Source organism: Gossypium raimondii, chromosome 1, assembly GCF_025698545.1.
Source record: "Gossypium raimondii isolate GPD5lz chromosome 1, ASM2569854v1, whole genome shotgun sequence".
Classification (NCBI taxonomy): Eukaryota; Viridiplantae; Streptophyta; class Magnoliopsida; order Malvales; family Malvaceae; genus Gossypium; species Gossypium raimondii.
In genome coordinates, this window is record NC_068565.1 from 46,065,748 (window position 1) to 46,086,963 (window position 21,216).

Here is a 21,216-nt window from a genome sequence, read left to right on the forward strand (position 1 = left end):
ACTGCAGAGTAAGATTCAACAGAACCAAACACCGAACTTCCCATTCGCTCCATGCTTCTTTCAGCTCTTGTGGGGCTGGAAGTTTCTCCAGCGCCCAATTTTTAATCTCCACGTAAACAAGCGAAAGAGCAACTGACAAGATTTTCAAACATGTGTAGATTAGAAAAACTCCATGAAATCTTAATACATAAATTTATAAAAATAAATATTTTAATATTATTAAAAAAGTATTCATCTACAAAATATCAATATTTTAATATAATATTTGAAAATGTCTTTTTCTATATTAGAATTTTTATATAAATTAATATATTCTAATTATATTTAACAATTTGAATAACTAAAATTTGATTATAAAAATAAGTATATTATCTAAAAATTAAATGCGTAAAATCACACGAATTTCGAAAAAATTTGAATTGAATAATATAACTTTTGTTGTATATTATATTATTCAACTAGTTTTCTTTCCCGCACAAGTTAATTGTGTATATAATTTTTAAAATATAAATATAATTCTGCAATGCTATAATTACAGCTCCTATTTAAACAAAATGCAAATAATGATATGTTAGGAAAATATAAAAAAAGTAAGTAATTAGTAAATATATATTTTTCAAGTTTGTAACATTATCATAAATTTTAAAATATATTAATGTTAAAAATTTAAATTTCATGTAAAATTTTACATATATTTTATTGATTGTTTTAGGTTTTAATTTTTAAATAGTTTTAAATATTTTATAAAGTATATAAATTTTAAAACATGTTTTTAGATAATATTAAATTTCATATATATCTTATTTTTCAATAATGTTTTTAAATAGTATTTGATTTTGTTTTTAAAATTTTTAATAGTATCTAAAAGAATTAAAATACGTATAAATATTTTAAAAATTAAATGACGAATTAAATAATATATAATTTTAAAAAATTTTAGTAGTATTTTTTATTTTTAAAATTTTGTATAAATTTTAAAACTTTTTAATAAAAATTTTAAACATTGACATATTTTATTTTTAAAATTATGAAATTTTATAAAATCTAATATTTCGTTCTGATATTTTTAAACACTATTTATTTTAATTGACTAATTAAATATTATTTATTTAATTTTTATTAGTATTTAAAATTTTGTATAATTTAATGATATATATATATAAATAGTTTTAAATTTTAGGAGTTTTTAAAAGGATAAATTATTTTGAATTATTTTTATTTAAAATATGAATGATATATCTATAATTAGTTTTCTTTCTCGTGTGCACATGTTTTTGTATGTATTAATTAAAATATAGTTTATTTATTATAAATATATAATTACCCTTCATTAATTTAAATATATTTTAGATAAGTAATTGAAATCAATAATTACAGTAAGAAATCATTATTTAAATTAAATAATAAGAAAAACAGTATGTTTTATTATAACTTTTAAATTAAATTAAATAATTAGAAGTAATTAAAAAATAGATAGACATATATTAATGGTATATGTTTAAATATATTTATCTATTGATTTTTAAATTTAATTTAGATAAATAAATTTATCTACTTATCTTAAATTAAAATTAAATATTTATTTTTATATTATGTTTTATTTTTAAAATTTGAACTATAAATAATATATATTTTACATTAAATTTTATATGAAATTTACAATAATATTAAAACTCTTCATTTTGTTTAAAAAATTTAAATCAATATTCCAATAAAACTAATAGGAATTCTTCATTATTAGCATTTTTAGTTCGATTTGAATTTTTTCAAGAAGAAAACGTTGAAAGTCAGGAAAAAAATCTGATTTGTCATTCTCCTATTGCAAAAGGATATGAATGATGTGGAATAACAGTTTCATATAATCTCTTCTCCTATTATTGATACAATAAGCGATCGAACCTTTTGTTTCTCCGAATATTTTATGGTGTTGAAAAATTGAATTTGAATAGTATTTAATAAAAAATATTATTGATAGTATTTAATAGAAATACATTAAAATAGATAGTTAAGATTAAATTCCTACATATTATAATATTTCTTTATATGGTGTCCAAATATAATTTTATAAACAAAACTACACCGAACCGGCCGCTATATAACTAAAACGGTATATTTTCCATTTCAGACCTTGGATTAATTACTATATAAGCCCTTAAACTTTTGGCCCAATTCTAAATCTATAGTTGCAAACTTTTACAGTTTAGTTCCTATATCATAATTAACTATCAATTCAATAAAATTAAAGAACCAAACTTTAATATATTTTTATACTAACCTCATAGATATTAATTAATAATATTTACATACTCGAATATCGAAAATGAGATTCTGAAATCACTAAAAAACGGATTGTGTACTTAAATTATATTTTTTTGTTAACATGGCACTGAACCATCGGCAATCAACGTTGATGTGGATCGCCACGTCTGCATTTGTTGGCTGACATGGCATTTGTTAATGGCCACGTCAATATCATTGTTAGTTTTAAATGGTTAACGTTGGTCAAAGGACTCCGTTAGTTAAAATTGTCGATTCAATGGCTCAATTGGGTGCAAAAGGTTGGAGGAATTTATTTGATTTTTTTTTTTGAAAAAAAAATCAAGATCTTATTGTACCAATAAATATTTATTTTTATGTTATGTTTTATTTTTAAATTTTGAACTATAAATAGTATATATATTTTACATTAAATTTTATATGAAATTTATAATAATATTAAAACTTTTCATTTTGTTTTAAAAAATTAAATCAATATTCCAATAAAACTAATAGGTGTAATTCTTCATTAAAGTAAAATTATAAAAATTCATTGTATTTTACCCATTTAACTTTCCAATAATTTTTCATTAATAATTATAATATCACATTAAAATGAGCTAAGGTAATCATGTGTTATAAATTATATTACAAAAATAATATACCCAATTAATATTCGATTAATTCATGAGATTAATGTAAAAGTAAAGATAAAAAAGAAAAGAAATACCCGTATATAGTGTCATTGTTACAAGAAGCTCAACTCCAAACCAAGTTCAGCTTTCACAGCCTAAAACAATTGAGTTATCAAAATATTGAAGTTGGGAACATGTCTTTTTATACACATGGAATCAAGCCAATCTCTAAAACTAAGTAAAGAATTATACTTATACGCTTTTATACTTAAATTCGACACTTTTTCCTAATTTCGTATCTAATTTTTTTTTACACATGGAATCAAACCAATCTCTAAAAATAAGTAAAAAAATTATACTTAAACGCTTTTACACTTAAATTCGACACTGTTTTCTAATTTCATATCTCAGTTTTTTTTATACACATGGAATCAAACCAATCTCTAAAAACAAGGAAAGAATTATACTTAAACGCTTTTATACTACACCAAAACAAGTTTTTAGCGGCGTTTTTTTATGCCTTTAGCCTTGCATTTTAGCGCCACTAAAAGTATTTACGGCGTTTTTGAAAGCGCCGCAAAAAATGCTACTGTTGTCAACACTGCAAACGTTTGCGGCGTTTTGAGAAATTGAGAAATAAACGCCGCTATATATCATGACCTTTAGCGGCGCTTTTCCCACAAATGCTGCTATAGATCAGGATCTTTAACGGCGCTTTTCCACAAATGCCGCTATAGATCAAGACCTTTAGCGGCGCTTTTCCCACAAACGCCGCTATAGAACAAACCTTTAGCGACGCTTCTCGCAAAAACGCCACTAAAAACATAACATTTAAAAAAATTATTTTAATCAAATAATATTTATTTTTATGATAAATATTATATTATGTTTTATTTTTTAAATTTGAACTTTAAATATACTTTCAAGGATAAATAAATAATATTATTTAAATTAAATTTTCTATGAAAATTTAACTTTAAAACTAAATATAAAAATTAATGAATTTAGTTTTAGAATTTAAAATAATAAATTAATAACACAATTAAAATCCAAAAGTTAAAACTCAAGTTGTCGTAAATATTAAAGTAAAAATAAAAATTTAGAATCAAAACTAAAATAAATAATACATATGAGAAACAGACTGACTAGTTGAACCTGCCTATGACCATACACATTGCAAGGTAATAAATGTGCACCTCATCTTTCAACATCATTCACATAGTGCACCTCATCAAAATATAACCTACATTCATATAGTCACAATAGAAAGAAACATCTTAAATATCATGTTCACAAATTAGAGAAAAGAACTAACAAGAGCGTTCAGCAGAAGTAATGAAACTACTATGTAAAGTAATGCTACCAAAAGCAACCCCTTCACCCATTCAATAACGCGAATAATATCTGCACCTCGATAAAGCATTGACCTTAATAATTCAGTTGTCATGATGAGACAAGAAGCCTCTGGTCTCAAACTAACATCACCTGTGAGAAGGCCAACATCAAACTTCCCACAGAAATCTCTATACTTCTGGTTGCTGATTGTTTTAATTGGAGCAGTATACACAGCTCTAGTGCAATGCTGCATGACATGAAAACTTATCAAAAATCTTGAAACTAAACCAAATTCGGCATAGAACTTCAGAAACTTGAAAATAAAAATGATATGGCCTAAGGTTCTTAATCAATGTGAGCAATTTGTCACATCTCCAGCTAACAAAAAATCAAAACGTCTATAGATTTACAAGCAAAAAACCAAAGTAACTAACGTAATTTTGATGCCAAAGCAAATGCATATTCTGCTACAACTGTCTTTCCAGCAGATGTATGTGCCGCCACAAAAACAGATCCCCCCTTTTCCAGATAATAAATAGCCTGTAATCATCACCAAAAAAATATCAAAATATTAATGTGAGCAGTTTGTTATAGAAGATAAAGAGATGTTCTTGTAGGCAAAACAGACTGCAAGTCATAAGCTGGAAGGGAAAAGAGAGAGAAGCAACCCATACAAAGGTTTTATAAGTGGATGAACTTAAGGCAATTATATTATCCACATGTGCTACTAGAAACAAACTTGTAAACTTGTAATTTGATGTTTATTTTCTTTTTAATTCTGACCCCTCAAGAGAAGCTAATAATTCAATTCTTTTACCACTTGGCTCTACTAAAGTCTCATTTTTGCCATCTAGAATAGTTCGATAGTGATGTCATGACAACTATTTTATTACGTTGTTAAAAGTATATTAAAAATTTTACATGTCAAAATTACGATTTTAAAACTTTGATTTGCATTTTAAAACACATACAAAAATAACATAATTTTTATTTAAAATAACATATGCAATATGAACAAAATAAAATATGTAATATGTGTAGGTGAAAACTTTTGTTTAATAATATTAATATATACAAAAATTTAAAATGAAGCATTGATTGTGTAATAATATTAGTAATTGAGATTTTATATATGTTAATGGTATGGTTTCAAATCTCAACATTTATAATTTAAAATGAAAAGGACAAAAGAATTCTTGTAAGAATATAAGTTATTTCTCTAACCTACTCAATGTACAATTGACACTAATTCAGTGAGGTGAACCATTTGCTGTAGTGGTAAAGTTGAGATTTTATATATGCTAATGTCATGAGTTCAAATATCAACATGTATAAAATAAAATAAAAATGGTTTTATTTGAAATGTAAAAAGACAAAAATTACTAGTAAAACCTGGGCTGCACTATGTGCCATGGGATAAATTGCTGATTGAGCATAGACGGAAGAAGGCCAAGAACCAGGTCCAGATTGGCAGACTAGATCTGTAGTGTCAACAAATACGTATTTTATGCATGGAAAATAAAAATAGAATTTCACAAATGTCTATAGACAGAAATTTTCAATATTTATCCTGATCAAGGTCATTTTAAGAAATGATATGATAATGTTCTCACGTCCCAAGGAAACAAAAAACAATAGCATTGATTTATATCCTACCAAGACCTCCTGTTCCAGATGCTTCCACATTTATAAAAACTCCTATGGAATGACGCCATTTATGTGTCCTCATGAAACCATGTGCACCCTAAAATATCAAAAGCAACAGCGTTTCATAAGTATATATGTAGGATATTCAACAAGATCTGGATCATTCAGCAAAATTAACAAAATACTGTCAGCATGCAGTTTGATTTACATTTCCCATTCTTCCAAAAGAATGAACCAAGTTTCTTCTTTGACATGTACCAACATATGAATTTCAAGTTGTTGCATAACAGAGCAAGCTTCAATCATATGAGCACAGAAAACAAACAAATAAGGAAACTTTAAGTTCTTGCATAACAGAAGATACTATCCAAAATTTAGGTTCTGGACATATAGCAATAACACCCCATTATAAAACCATAGATAATCTAAACCAAAAGAATTCAAAAGTGTTGGTCGCGGTGGCAAGTTCTTAGAAATTGAATAGTGGAAGCTGCTGGAGAACACCGATTGAACTTTCTCCTATATTTTCACTATGAAATTTGTCTTTGATCTCTGTCCGTCTTTTATTCCTTCCTGTGATGCAAATCAAAGAAGCAATGAGTTGAAGGCTACATAATTGCCCACGGTTACTATTGTAATAACAAAGACGACCTTACTGCTTTTCCCTTTATCCGCAAATCCAGAAACTTGGTTTATGAAACTTCGACCCAAGAGAATTGCAAATTAATTCACCCAATTTATCTAACACATGGTCCACGTTATTTAAATATAAAAATATATCTGAAATGAGTGCGAATTCAACCTTGAATATATATATAAAATCAAATACGAATATGTAACTCATATAAACAAACTTAATCAAACAAAACTAAATAATTTAATTTCACTTTAATTCGGCCTTTAACTTTTATAATAGTACTCAATCAAGTTTAGAGCATTTCTCTGTATTCGAGTTCGACTCAATTCTATTCCAATTTTATTTTATTTTATCTAAAATTTGAATTTAAATCGAGTAAAAATACCTTTAAATCCAATTTTACCCGAAGAGAACTCTTAAAGAATTTACATATTTCTTAAAAAAGTGACTACAAAGATAAAGGTGGACATTTTACCTCTTTGTTGACCCATTCTACGCAATAAGAAGAGTGCAGAAATTATTATAATCACGACCATGCCTAAAATTACTGTTGTAATAACAATTATCTCACTATTCCCTTTTATCTCCAAATCTAGAAACATGGCTAATAAAACATCTAAACCAAAAATGAAGATTAATTGATGCAATTCGTCACACACATGGTCGACATGGAAGACAAGTTTATCAAGTTCCGAAGATGGCAAACGAATGTAAAGATCGACTCCCCGATTAGAGAATTTCTGGACATCAATCAAATCTCCACTCTATAACATGCAACCAATGCCAGCATCATACGCATAAGCCACACACGAACAATTCTTCATGCAACCGATTAGTGTTCATATTTTAGGTTTTTGGTTGTTACTTTCGATAGAAATTTAAAAAAAAAAAAAACAAAAACATAAAAGACTGACCTAATTCGCGGAGCCTCGAGCCCTTTGGATCCGTGATGGAATCGCATAGAGCAGCTAAAGCTTGTGGATTAAGAAAAGTTCTGCAGAGAAAGAAAAAATAGCGTTCCAAATTTGGGCATTTAAGAATTGGGGTTGAGGAAGAAAAAATAGCCATTGGCATTAGGGGTGTGCAAAATTCGGTTAAAACCGAAAAAATTCGGTTAACCGACCGAATTCGGTTAATCGGTCGGTTAATCGAATTTTTTCGGTCTGGGGTCGGTTAATTATTTTTTGATTTTTCGGTTAACGGTTAATTCGGTTCGAAACCGGTCGGTTAACCGAATTTTTTTGGTTAACCGAAAAAATTATAATATATAAATAAGCCCACTATTCACCTAAACCCAATCTAAACCCAAGTATTCAACTCAACCCAATTACCCAACCCAACCCAATCATAAAATTAAATTACAAATAATTTAATAAATAAAAATAAAATTTTAAAACTAAGACTAAAACTAAAGTCTAAAAGTCTAAAAATAATTTAATTATGTAGTGATTCAATTTGGTTAATTCGGTTAATTCGGGTAATTCGGTTAATTCGGTTAATTTTAACCAAAAATAAAAAAATATAATTTTCGGTTAATTATGTACTTAAATTTTTTTGTTAACATGGCACTGGACCATCGGCAATCAACGTTGATGTGGATCGTCACGTCTACATTTGTTGGCTGACATGGCATTTGTTAATGGCCATGTCAATATTATTGTTAGTTTTAAATGGTTAACGTTGGTCAAAGGACTCTGTTAGTTAAAATTGTCGATTCAATGGCTCAATTGGGTGCAAAAGGTTGGAGGAATTAAATTTTTTTTTTGTGAAAAAAAAATTCAAGATCTTATTGTACCAATAAATATTTATTTTTATATTATGTTTTATTTTTAAATTTTGAACTATAAATAATATATATTTTACATTATATTTTATATCAAATTTATAATAATATTAAAACTTTTCATTTTGTTTAAAAATTTAAATCAATATTCCAATAAAACTAATAGGTGTAATTCTTCATTAAAGTAAAATTATAAAATTCATTGTATTTTACCCATTTAACTTTCCAATAATTTTTCATTAATATTTATAATATCACATTAAAATGAGCTAAGGTAATCATGTGTTATAAATTATATTATAAAAATAATATACCCAATTAATACTCGATTAATCCATGACATCAATTCAATTATACGGTAAAAATAAAGATAAAAAAGAAAAGAAATACCCGTAAATAGTGTCATTGTTACAAGAAAAGGCCACCAACGTATATGCTCAACTCCAAACCAAGTTCAGCTTTCACAGCCTAAAACAATTGAATTATCAAAATATTGAAGTTGGGAACATGTTTTTTTATACACATGGAATCAAACCAATCTCTAAATATAAGTAAAGAATTATATTTAAATGCTTTTATACCCAAATTCGACACTTTTTCCTAATTTCGCATGTAAAATTTCTTTTACACACATGGAATCAAACCAATCTTTAAATACAAGTAAAGAATTATATTTAAATGCTTTTAGACCTGAATTTGATATTTTTTCTTAATTTCAGTATCTAATTTTTTTTGGGTCTAATTTAGTACCTAAACTTGACATTTTTCTTAGGTTGGTACTTAATCTTTTTGGGGTCCAATTTGATATTTGAACTTAACTATTTTTTCTAATTTGGTACCTAATCTTTTTTCGATTTGGTATTTGAACTTGTCAAACATTTTAGAAATTACTCTAGTATACTAACAATGTTTTTTTTTATGAGATAGCAAAATAATCAATGTATGGTGACATGTGACGGGTAATATGATATTTTATTGTATTTTATATGTTCAATTACCAAATTAAGAAAAAAATGCCATGTTCAGTTATCAAATGTTATATTAACTAATAATAACACATTGAATATGTATGATATTAAAATAAAAAAATTTGAGTAAAATGAAACTTAAATGTGTAAAAACATAATATTAAGAATTCTAAATACACTATAATAGTTTATCATAGCGTTGTCATCAATCTTAAGTTAGTATTAGAGATGAAGGTAATAAAGTATGTATAATAAAATTAAAACTTTAATTAAGTTATAAATTTAAGATTTTACACGTTAATATATTTTCAATTTTTGTTCTTTTAAATAAAAGGACTAAAGGGACTTAAATAATAATAATAATAATAATAATAATAATAATAATAATAATAGATAAAAAGGGTGACATGTTGCAATGAGGGACATGCCGAATAAATTAATCTCTAAAAACAAGTAAAGAATTATATTTAATTAAGATTCTATATGCATTTGTACCAAAAAGAAGAAAAGCTCTATCATTGAAAAGAGGTTGCAACTTCCAAACAATAACACATGCAATCAAATTAATCTCTAACCACAACTTAAAAGAATTATTATTGAAAAAAATCGAAAAAATTGTGATTCTACTTCATTTTTATTTTTTATAATAGAACAATGATAAATCAGATTTTTTTCTCTTTATTTTTAGCATTTTTAGTTGGATTTGAATTTTTTTTCAGGAGAAAAAAGCTGAAAATCAGGAAGAAAATCTGATTTGTCATTCTCCTATTGCAAAGAGATATGAATGACGTGAAATAACAATTTCATATAATCTCTTCTCCTATCATTGATACAATAAGCGATCGAACCTTTTTGTTTCTCCGAATTTTTATATGGTGTTTTAAAAATTGAATTTGAATAGTATTTAATAAAAAATATTATTGATAGTATTTAATAAAAATAAATTAAAATAGATAGTTGAAGATTAAATTCCTACATATTATAATATTTCTTTATATGGTGCTTAGAGGTGATCATGGGCTGGGCCGGGTCGGGTCCAGATAAAATTTTAGGCCCGGGCCTGGCCCGACCTGAAATAAGGGCCTAAAAAATTTTTCAAGTCCAGCCTGAAAGAAAATTGCTAAGCCCAAGCCCAGCCCGGCCTGGCCCATATTTGATTAAAAATAAAAAATATATATTTAAATTATAATTCAGATTAAAAGTCCAAAAATATATATATTTAATAAAAAATATATTTTATTAAAAATAAAAATAAAAATAAAAATAAATATTTAATATATAATTCGGGCCGGGCCGAGCTGGGCCCAGCACAAAAAAGTCTTACCCGAGGCCCGGTCCGTTTTCTAAACGGGCCTCTTTTTTTCCCAAACCCATATTTCGGCCCTATATTTTTACCCGAACCCTCCCATTTTTCGGATGGATCGTCGGGCCAGGCTGGTAGCCCAACCCATGATCACCTCTAATGGTGTACAAATATAATTTTATAAACAAAACTACACCAAACCATCCGCTATATAACTAAAACGATATATTTTCCATTTCAGACCTTGGATTAATTACTATATAAGTCCTTAAACTTTTGGCCCAATTCTAAATCTATAGTTGTGAACTTTTACAGTTTAGTTCCTATATCATAATTAACTATCAATTCAATAAAATTAAAGAACCAAACTTTAATATATTTTTATACTAACCTCATAGATATTAATTAATAATATTTACATACTCGAACATCGAAAATGAGATTATGAAATCACTGAAAAACGAATTGTGTACTTTATTTTATTTTTTGTTGACATGGCACTGAACCATCGGCAATCAACGTTGATGTGGATCGTTACGTCTGCATTTGTTGGCTGACATGGCATTTGTTAATGGCCACGTCAATATTGTTGTAAGTTTTAAATGGTTAACATTGGTCAAAGGACTCCATTAGTTAAAATTGTTGATTCAATGGCTCAATTGGGTGCAAAAGGTTGGAGGAATTTAATTGATTTTTTTTTGAAAAAAATTCAAGATCTTATTGTACCAATAAATCTATATTTAATTAAGATTCTAAATGCTTTTGTAAAAAAAAAATCTAAAAACTTAAACTAAAAATTATTTTATTTAATTCTAATATATATATATATATATATATATTACATTATTATTGATATATTTCTACAAATACAATTATACCATTTTATTTTTTAGTAATCATCTTATTTTATTTCATGAATTTTAATAGCCTAACTTTTCTTTTAATATATTTATCCAAAAATAGAAGAAAAGTGAGAAGAATAAAAAAATGATTACACCCACAAATTTCAAATTATTGCAACAAAGTACCAACTACATTAAGACTCATTAACTTTAAAAGCTATACTTTATTTTAAATGCAATGTGACTTGAAAATATTTATTCTAAAAGTAATGTTAAATAAAGTGATATTTGTGGGGAAGGAAACTATCACTTTTTGACCTTCTTTGATGGTAGTACAATGCATATTGTAGACACCAAATTTCATTTGGATAAAAACTTATGGGATGGTTTAATGGTTAGGTGTTTACTGTTTCAGGTGTGATTTGGGTTTGAATTATATTAATCGTATTTATTATTTAAACTTTATCTTATTCTTATAATTCATAAAAAAAAATACGTTCGATGAAACCAAGACATTTGTAATAAATTTTATTTAACTCGAGGTTTAATAGTCAAATTTAAGAGCCCATAAAATTACTCAATTTGAATTCATGCTAATTTGTGGGCTCTCTAAAAAAAATTGAAGTCATCAGGGCATTTTGATTTTTAGGTTTTGTTTAAGGTCATTTTATGGATTTAAAGTGTATTAGGCCTTTTGATATTTAAGCCTTTTACTTTAATTTTAACATGTTTATATTGCTATATCTTATTTTTTAACCTTTTGGGATAGATAATCGAAACTGTGGATATGCCCATGCTTTGTTTGGATTTTGGAGTATTTGATATCTAATTAGGCTTATTATCCCTTTTTTCATCAGGGTAAACTATAAAAATAGTCACTTTTATTTGTACCGAACTCATTTTGTACCGAACTCATTTTGTCTCATAACAAAACATTGCCTGTTGAACTTTTTAAAATATCATTGAATACGGCATTACATTTATAGAAGCCCCTAGATCACACATAGCCTTCTTAATTCCTAGATGGCCTATTTTGCATGGTATTGCAAACATGCCCCTATCCTAGCATTTTGTCGGCATTTTCCGCTGTAACACTGCGGATACATTCTCACCAACATTCACCCTTTCATTACCTGTTAATTTTCGCTTGTTGGTGCAAAGTTCTTTAAGAAATTTAGCATACCGCGGTATTTGCTTGATGGCGTCCAACAACGGAATATTGATCTCGACATTCCTAAATGTTTCAAGAATTTCCTTGTCCTCTTTACCTCTTCGACACTGGTTGAATCGTTTTGGAAATGGAGGTTGAATTTTAGGCAATGGAGGCTTCGGTCGGACCTGTTCGTCTTTCTCGGGTTTTTCTTGGGCGATTTCTTGGGCAAGATTCCTGTTAGGAATTGGTTCTAGTACCTTTCCGCTTCACAACGTCACTGCATTCGCATTTTGTCTTGGGTTTGGTTCTGTTTGTGACGATAGCTTCCCTTCAGAGGTCAATTTCTCGATCGATGTGGTCAACTCTCTGATGGACGCCTCGGTTTTCTGTTGGAAATCCTTCATCTCTTTTTGGAAATTAAGATTTTGCTGCTGAAAATCAAGAACATTAGCTGCTAACTTATTGACCATGGTTTCTAGAAAATTACCTGAACCTTGCGGCTGTTGCGAAAATCGATTTTGGTATGGCTGGTTATTTCGTGAATTTGCCCCATAACTTAAGTTAGGATGGTCCCTCCACCCTGGGTTGTAGGTATTAGCGTAGGGGTTGTATTGCCTTTGTGGCGGCCCAGGAAAATTTCCCACAATATCCAGATGGGTCGTGGTATCATCATACAAACTGGGACATGCATCAGTTGCATGATTAGGTGTAGCACATATTCCGCATAACCGAGCTGTCTTTGCTTTTTCTGCAATAAGAGAGTTCATCATATTAGTAAGTCTATCAACTTTATCCTCTAGGGTTGAATTACTTAGCTGGTGAACCTTCTAGGGGGTTCAGTATTAGCTAGAAACTGCTGAGAATTTGCAGCCATCGTGGAGATCAAGTCTCTCGCTTGTTGGGGAGTCATGTTGACCAATGCTCCTCCACTAGCAGCGTCTACCATATTCCTCTCCACGGGCTTCAAACCTTCGTAAAAGTATTGGAGGAGAGATTGCTCTGTTATACCATGTTGTGGGCAGCTTGCACACAACTTCTTAAATCGCTCCCAATAATCGTAAAGTGACTCAGCTTCTTTTTGCCTTATTCCAACGATCTCTCTTCTTAGCTCAGCTGCTCGAGACGCTGGAAAAAATCTGTTCAGAAATAAACGAGATAGATTAGCCCAAGTTGTAATAGATCCAGGGGGTAAATAAAATAACCATTCCTTAGCAGAATCTGCTAGGGAGAAAGGGAAAGCACGCAATTTAATCTGATCCTCAGTTACCCCCTGAGGTGTCATACTAAGACAAACCATATGAAATTCTTTCAGATACTCGTGGGGATTTTAATTTTGTAACCCACGAAAATTTGGCAATAACTAGATTAAACCTGACTTCAACTCAAAATTCGTATCCATAGTAGGATACGCGATGCACAATAGCGGTTGTTCTGTTGGAGCTTCGGCCACTTGCCGAATCGTTTGAGTCATTGGTTGGTGTGCTAGATTCGAGTTTTCGTTAACCCTAGCGTTAAGCACTTCTTCTGGTGAGTCGACTTCTACTTTTTCGCTTTCAAGTGTTCGAGTAGGGTTTTCGTTAACCCTAGACTCAGCTTCATCGTCGACTTCTATTTCTGGCGGTGGGTTACTTTGAGTTCCAACCACCGCTGACTGCTTTTTTCGTAACTTTGTCTCCTTGCGATTGGCTCTAGCAGTCTTCTCAATTTCTGAATCGAACGCAAGAGTACCTGGAGCAGATATGGTCATAAGAAACAAAAAACAAGATTAGTACGTTGCGGTCCCGACAACGGCGCCAAAATTTGATGCGGTCGTTGAAAGCACCAAAAATATCCTATCCCTAATAAATAATGAAAAAGAATAGTAAAAGGGAAGTAGGGTCAAATCCTCAGGGACTAAACTTGCAAAATATCTTGTTCCGAGAAATCCCAGGCAGAGTCTTGCCCAAGACAACCTACGTTCCTGAAAAAAAATAATAGCAGAATTAAATTATTAGATCTAGAAACGAAAAATAAAATAAAAACAGAATTAAGAATATTGAATTGAAAATTCGAGAAATTAAAGAAAATTCTTATGGGAGATTCCAGCCTCCAGTTGTCTCGTTCCGCATTGGGTTCAATCCTCGGCTTTTAGATGATCCTTCCCAAACCGAATAAGCCAGTTATAGTGGAAGAGGACGCCTACGACCACCAGCTCCAAGGATTTAGACTTACAATTTAGTGGAACCTGACTCTAGCCAACAATCGCTTCTGTGGGATCGTCTTATGCTAGATGAACGCTTCTCAATGGCAAATCCCATGCCATTTTGTCTCTTGGGCTCGCCAACCTCTGACGCAATAAGCTAACGAACCGACTGTGCAACCTTCCCAAAACATACAAAGCGGCCGCCTTTGCATACGTTGAAAAACTTACTTCTTAAGGGACTTGGATGGAAGCGTCAGCCCCGTAGTGCGGAGAAACGATGAATACTCAACGAGGAGGCTAAGTACGGATTCTAAGCCTCATGAATGCTTTTGGGGATTTTTGACAACCTTCGGCTAGATGGGTTTAGTGGCTCATGGTTGTAGTAGAAAAGAAAATAAATAAAATAAAAATAAAGATTTTATTAAAAGGAAATATGAAAAGAACAAAAGCCTAAACTTTTGGGGAGAGAGTGTTTACAGAAAAAGAAAGATGGGATCCTCTTTTGAGTCACTTCACCCCCTATTTATAGTGCTAGGGGAGATATTCTAATCCTACTTAAATTCCTAAAAGATAAATACATTTAATTAAAGATAAATAAAGATAAAATAAAATCCTAAAAATAATCATTAATAATTATCTCAATATTAATTATCCTAATATAATTAAAATAGAGTTTAATAGAATAAAATCTCTTCTTTTTGCATTTCAACCCTTATGTCCTCCATGCTTGCACTTTTGGCACCAACTTTTCCTTGTGTCGCACATTGGCCCATTTCATCTCTAAATTCACGCTTTTGGCCCTTATTTTCACTTTTGCCTCAAATTTAGTCCCTATGAGATAAAAGATCATAAATAGCTCAAATTAGCACGATCATACTTAGAATAAATACATAATTAATACATAAAAATACGTTATTCTAGAGTGTTATCAATATACTAAATAAAATAATAATAAAATAATAAAATAATATTTAAATATCAAATTAAAATATTAATAAACTAATATTTATTTATTTATTTAATCTAAAATATCTCCAACATCATCATTATTTTCTAGATTTCTCTTTCTTCTAATTGACCATTTTGCCCTTTAGATCTTTTAAAATTTCATCCTTGAGTCATCACTTAATTTGGTAAAATTGTGATTTAGTCCCCAAAATTCTTCACATTTTCAATTTGATCCTAATTCATCCATTTTCCTTAGTTTCTAGATTATTCCAACCTTAAAATATTTACACTATTGGTCCTTCAACTTTTTTATATTTACACTTTAACCCCTCAAATTTTAAGTATTTACTCTTGGGCAACAAAACTTTTCTCACTTTTGCGATTTAATCCTTTCTTGAATTAATATGTCATAATATAATTCTCAATGTTGCCATAACTCAAAATTACCCTTTTTATCACTTTATTTCCTTATTTTTACTATATCAAGGATATTATCTTACTTTCCTACTGTAGTAATTTTCGAGGTATTACAGTAGTAATTTTCGGGATATTACACCCGAAACCACTATTCCGATCTGACTCAAAGACGGGTTGTTACATCGTTACACGGGTATCCAAAATATAGGCAAGAAAAGTAGTATATCATCTTCTCATCATCTTAGAAGCCTTCATTGCAGATACCACATTCGTTAATGCACTATATTTTTCACTGATTACAATCATTTCCTCTTCATCTGAAGTTCTCAAGGAATTTTTTTTCTTCTGCAATCAACCATAACCCCGTGTTCTAACAACTAATCCATACCCAATATCACATCAAACTCATGAAATGCCATAAGGTCTGCTAGAAACTCATAATCATGAATTTTTAAGGGACATATTCTACACACTTTACTAACTTTTTCGCTTTGCCCAAAAGGGTTAGTAACTACTACTTCGTGTTCTGTAGGTTCTACTGATGACTCTCTCTCTTTCACTAATATAATGCATATGTATGAATGTGTAGAGCCAGGATCAATTAGTGCAATTATAGAAGAATCAAATAAAGAGAATTTACCAGTAATCACATCAGGAGCATCTCCCTCTTCTTGTGTTCTAATAGCATAAGTCTGAGGTCTCTAGGTGTAACATCCCGATTTTGGGTGTAGACGGAACAGTGGTTTTTGGACCACAAATCCGACGAGGAAAAAAAATGTAATGGCCTGAATTTTTAGAGGTGTTGGAACGGTGATTCGAGATCACTAAATTCAAAAAATGAGTAGAAAATATTATTAATTTAGTGAGTATAAGTTAAATGTGAAGTTAGGAAAATTTTTGAAATAGTGAATAGTGCACTAGAAATAAATATTAAAATAATTAGAATAAAAAAATAGGGTATCGAGACCTCGAAGATTTTAAATCGAGCCATAAATATTTTTATAAATATTTATGGAGTGTTAAAAACTTAATATTAAAGTTTCGTTAAGAAATTTTAAAGTTCCGATAATTAATTGAACAAAAATGACTAAATTGTAACAAATGCAAAATTATGGGAAATGATTAAATAGCTTAAATGATAAAAGGAAGAAGGCTTAAAAGGAAAATAGACCCAAGGTCTATTTGGGCTAGATGGCAAGGGCATGAAATCAGCAACAAAGTCAGGAGAATTAAGGGCAAAATTGGAATATTGCAAAATTTACTTAATAAAGTTAGGATCAAAGTGGAATTATCTAGACTTCTCTTTATTTTTCTGCATTCTCATAAGCTAAAACACCATAGAAGGGTTTCCTTAAGCTGGTTCTTCATATTTTTACTGTAAGTAAGTTCAATTCTTGATTATTTCTTGAAATTCTTGTGTTTTTGTGACTTTTACAACTAGGCCCACTTATTGTATTCATTAGTTTTTGATTCTATGAAAGAAGTTGAAAGTTGCTATGAATACATGCTGGAAGTATATGATGATTTAGCATGGAATTAGAGCTTTAAATTGTTCATATGTTGATTTTATTGAAAGAATTGAATAGAAAGTGAATGTTTGGGACCTAATAGTAAAAGAGTTTAAAGATAGAGTTATATGTGGAAATTCTGAATTTCAATAGTTGTGAAACAACTTATAAAGTCTAGGTAAAGTATTAATTGATAAAATTATATTAATTGAGGGGTTAATTGAGAAAGGACCGAATTGTATAAACTGTGAAATTTGGGGCAAAATGGAAATCAACATTTTGCACTAAAGCAGTTTTGGACAGCAGTAGTAGTATAACTTTGAAAAATCACCAAAAATTTTGAGAAAGAATTAGAGGGTTAATAAAATATGAAATTAAATCTTATTGAGTCTAGTTTCTCATAGAAGAAACGGTGTAAGCAATGGAATTATAAATCATGAGATATAATAAATTTTGTGAGACAATGTCAGAATGATTTCGGGTTCCCCTATTCTGACTTTGGAAAATCATAAAAAATTGAATAAAAATTATTATGAGTTATAATTTATATTATTAGAATCCTTAATAAGTCTATTTTCAAAGGAAATAAACAAAAATATCATCTGAATTCTGTACAATTAGATAATTTATTTTTAGTGAAGAGTGGTCGGAACTGTCAGACAGCAAAATAGGGGAAACTTTAAAGAATAAACTATATTATTTGGCTGAACCAAAAATTCTGAAAATTTTATGGTAAGAATATATGTGAGTCTAGTTTTAGGGAAAATTAACAGATCTTAATTTGGAGCTCTGTATCTGTGGATAAAAATAATTTAGTGACTTTGACTTGGATAAACAGCTTTGAATATATATGTGAGTGAATAGTGAAATTATAGCTAATGTTGTTTAAGTGTGTTATACACATTAAGGATGTGGAATGGAGAGGAGGAGGAGGAAAATTGGGAAATATATGAATGATTTGTGTATAATTGGTCATATGCTTGATTATAATTGATAAACGATGAAATAAAAATGATGCTTATATTTGTGCATTATTGGTCATAGTTTAAGCTCATGTGTGAAAATAAAGTTTCATAGTATGTGTGTATGGTATATTCGGTATATGATTTTGCATGAAATAATGTCATGAATGGTTTATGAATTAACACATGTTGGTAAGCCTGATACATGAATAAATGTTGTGCTCATCCATGCTTATAATGCTTATGCTATATGTGTATTTGGCTAACATATTTGGTATACATGCTTAGGCTTTGGCCAAGTAGTGGCTAGACTATGCCACGTTAAATTTATAAGTTATGCATTGAAATGGTTTATCATGTGGTTAGCCCCAAAAAGAGTTATGTTTAAATACACTAGCTTGCGACTATGGTTGAATGATATGTTTATATCTTGTGTGATGTGCATAGAAAACGAGTGTGGAAAGATAATGAAAAGTAAGTTCATATGGCTAAAATTTAATGATTAAATGTTAATTTCATGAATTATATAATGTATGATGAAATATATATTTATTGATGAAATGAGAATAAAATAAAATGTGCGAAACCTGAATAAATGATCAAATTGAGCGGAATGCCGGATTTGAGTACTTTTGATCAGTGACAAGTGACAAAGTGATAAGTGGTAGCTTTAGCTACATTTATCTGATCAAGTGACAAAGTGATAAGTGGTAGCTTTAGCTACACTTATCTGATCAAGTGACAAAGTGATAAGTGGTAGCTTTAGCTACACTTATCTGATCAAGTGACAAAGTGATAAGTGGTAGCTTTAGCTACACTTATCTAATCAAGTGACAAAGTGATAAGTGGTAGCCTAGCTACACTTATCTGATCAGGGACAAGTCATAAGTGATCATACGTAAGACCATAATTATACTGTGGCAAAGTGGAAGTGAAGTACTCGATTTTCCGTAACCGTTCCCTAATTTGATTAAGGATGGTAAGTGACAAATGGGCCCAAAAGAATTAAAGTAAATGGATAAGTGGTAGTGTATTTATACCAGGATGATGTTGTTATTTAAGCTAAAGTGATATTTTCATTGCAAAATTGAGAATTTCATAAATGTGTTATTGAATGGTATAATCGATAAACGTTGAGTTAAATGATAAATACGTATTAGTGTTGAACTTAATGTCATTGAATTGTACGTGAATTAAATGGAAATTGCTAGTGAATTGATTTAAATTGTGAGCATGAGAAGTTGTGAATTGAATGAAATGGAAATGAAACATTGAATTACATGAGTATGTATCGAGTCTCGTAGGCCCTAATTATTATGATTATAATATTTTGAGGATATATTGTGAAAAGTTATAGAAGCATGTTAATTATTTTGAAAGTTTTAATTTAGATGAAATTTTATAACTCGGTTAAATACGTTTACAAGTGTATGTGTTTTGGTAATGCCTCGTACCCTATTCTGGTGTTGGATACGGGTAAGGGGTGTTACACAGGGATTCATATCTATCAGCTATTTCTCTCACAGATCTTGTACCACTACCAATACCACCAGAAATTTCAGGTTGTCTACTTCTTTGTGAAGTCGAGCTACCTCTCGCAAATTGTTCTGTAACATTTTCTAACGTCTTTGGATAATCTCTGATCAAATGATCTTTCAATCCACAACGGAACAAACTTGATAATTCAGTCAACATTCTCCCCAATGATATATTTCATAACACTCACATGATGGCGGTGTTGGTTTTCTTCTGGAACCCCTAGTACTAACCATAGAGGTCGCCTGCTGAGTTTGTCTTGTCTGACTTCTGAATCTTTTCCCAACAGTAAGAGAAGTGTATCGGGAATCTCTAGAATCCCTCACTCTTTTTAAAGACGGTGGTGGTGCTAAACTAGTTGCTAATCTCTTCCCAAAACTCTTCTCTTTCGAACGAGCTAACCCTTCTTCCAATCATTATGCTCTATCAACCAAAATAGATAATTATTGTAGATGTAATGGTATAAGAGGAACATAAATTTCTTCATTCAATCCCCACTCAAATCTCCTGCACATATCCGCTTCATTTGCTACTAATTCCTTAGCATATTTACTGTAACAACCCGGTTTTGACCATAATCGGAATAGTGATTTTGGGACCACAAATCTGAGTCCTAAAAATATTTTAATATTATTTTCTATAATTTTTATGTGTAAATTTACTTGTGTGAAAATTTCATGATTTAATTTCGTCGTTTGAGTGTCCAATTAAATAAAATGATTAAATCGCGTAAAATAAAAATTTTGTGGTCATTTTTAAAAGGGCTGAATAGTGGATGTTCTTTTAATATGGAGGTCTTATGTGGCAATTAATTCATTTAAATGCTAGTGGACGGCATTAAGTGATATTATATAGTTTTTATATTATTAATATTAATTATAAAGGTTATAATTATGTATATTATATTATTATGTTATAATAAAAATATTATAAGCCATCATCATTTTATTTTATTTCTTCTTCATCTTTATGACCGAAACTAAACAAAAGAAAAAGAAAGAAGAACCTAGCTACATTCGGCCATTTTGAATTTTGATTAAGGTTAGTTCTTTGTTCGGTTTTTGATAATTTTTACGTTTTTGATATCGTTGTTTTGTGTTCTTC

The 21,216-nt window shown here is 29.5% G+C and overlaps 1 protein-coding gene across 7 annotated transcripts; it reads right to left on the reverse strand.

Moving 5' to 3' along the window:
* Positions 1-117: 117 nt before the first annotated feature.
* LOC105786089 (uncharacterized) lies at positions 118-8,822 on the reverse strand. 7 transcript variants are annotated; one of them, XR_008198579.1, is made up of 8 exons: positions 7,425-7,827; positions 6,082-6,446; positions 5,883-5,970; positions 5,619-5,707; positions 4,661-4,766; positions 4,088-4,473; positions 2,987-3,046; positions 118-132 (listed from the first exon to the last, which is right to left on the reverse strand). XR_008198579.1 is itself a non-coding variant. In XM_052634487.1 (6 exons), exons 2-6 carry the CDS (start codon positions 6,088-6,090, stop codon positions 4,463-4,465), a joined length of 312 nt encoding a protein of 103 aa, XP_052490447.1. In that variant the 5' UTR covers positions 6,091-6,446; positions 7,425-7,892; the 3' UTR covers positions 4,074-4,462. The 7 variants fall into 7 exon arrangements, 3 of the variants coding, with proteins under 3 accessions (XP_052490447.1, XP_012467818.1, XP_052490451.1); XR_008198581.1 differs by lacking the exons at positions 118-132; positions 2,987-3,046 and adding exons at positions 6,530-6,614; positions 8,684-8,822 and having other exon boundaries at positions 4,074-4,473; positions 7,425-7,504; XR_008198580.1 differs by lacking the exons at positions 118-132; positions 2,987-3,046 and adding exons at positions 6,525-6,614; positions 8,684-8,822 and having other exon boundaries at positions 4,074-4,473; positions 7,425-7,504.
* Positions 8,823-21,216: the final 12,394 nt, after the last annotated feature.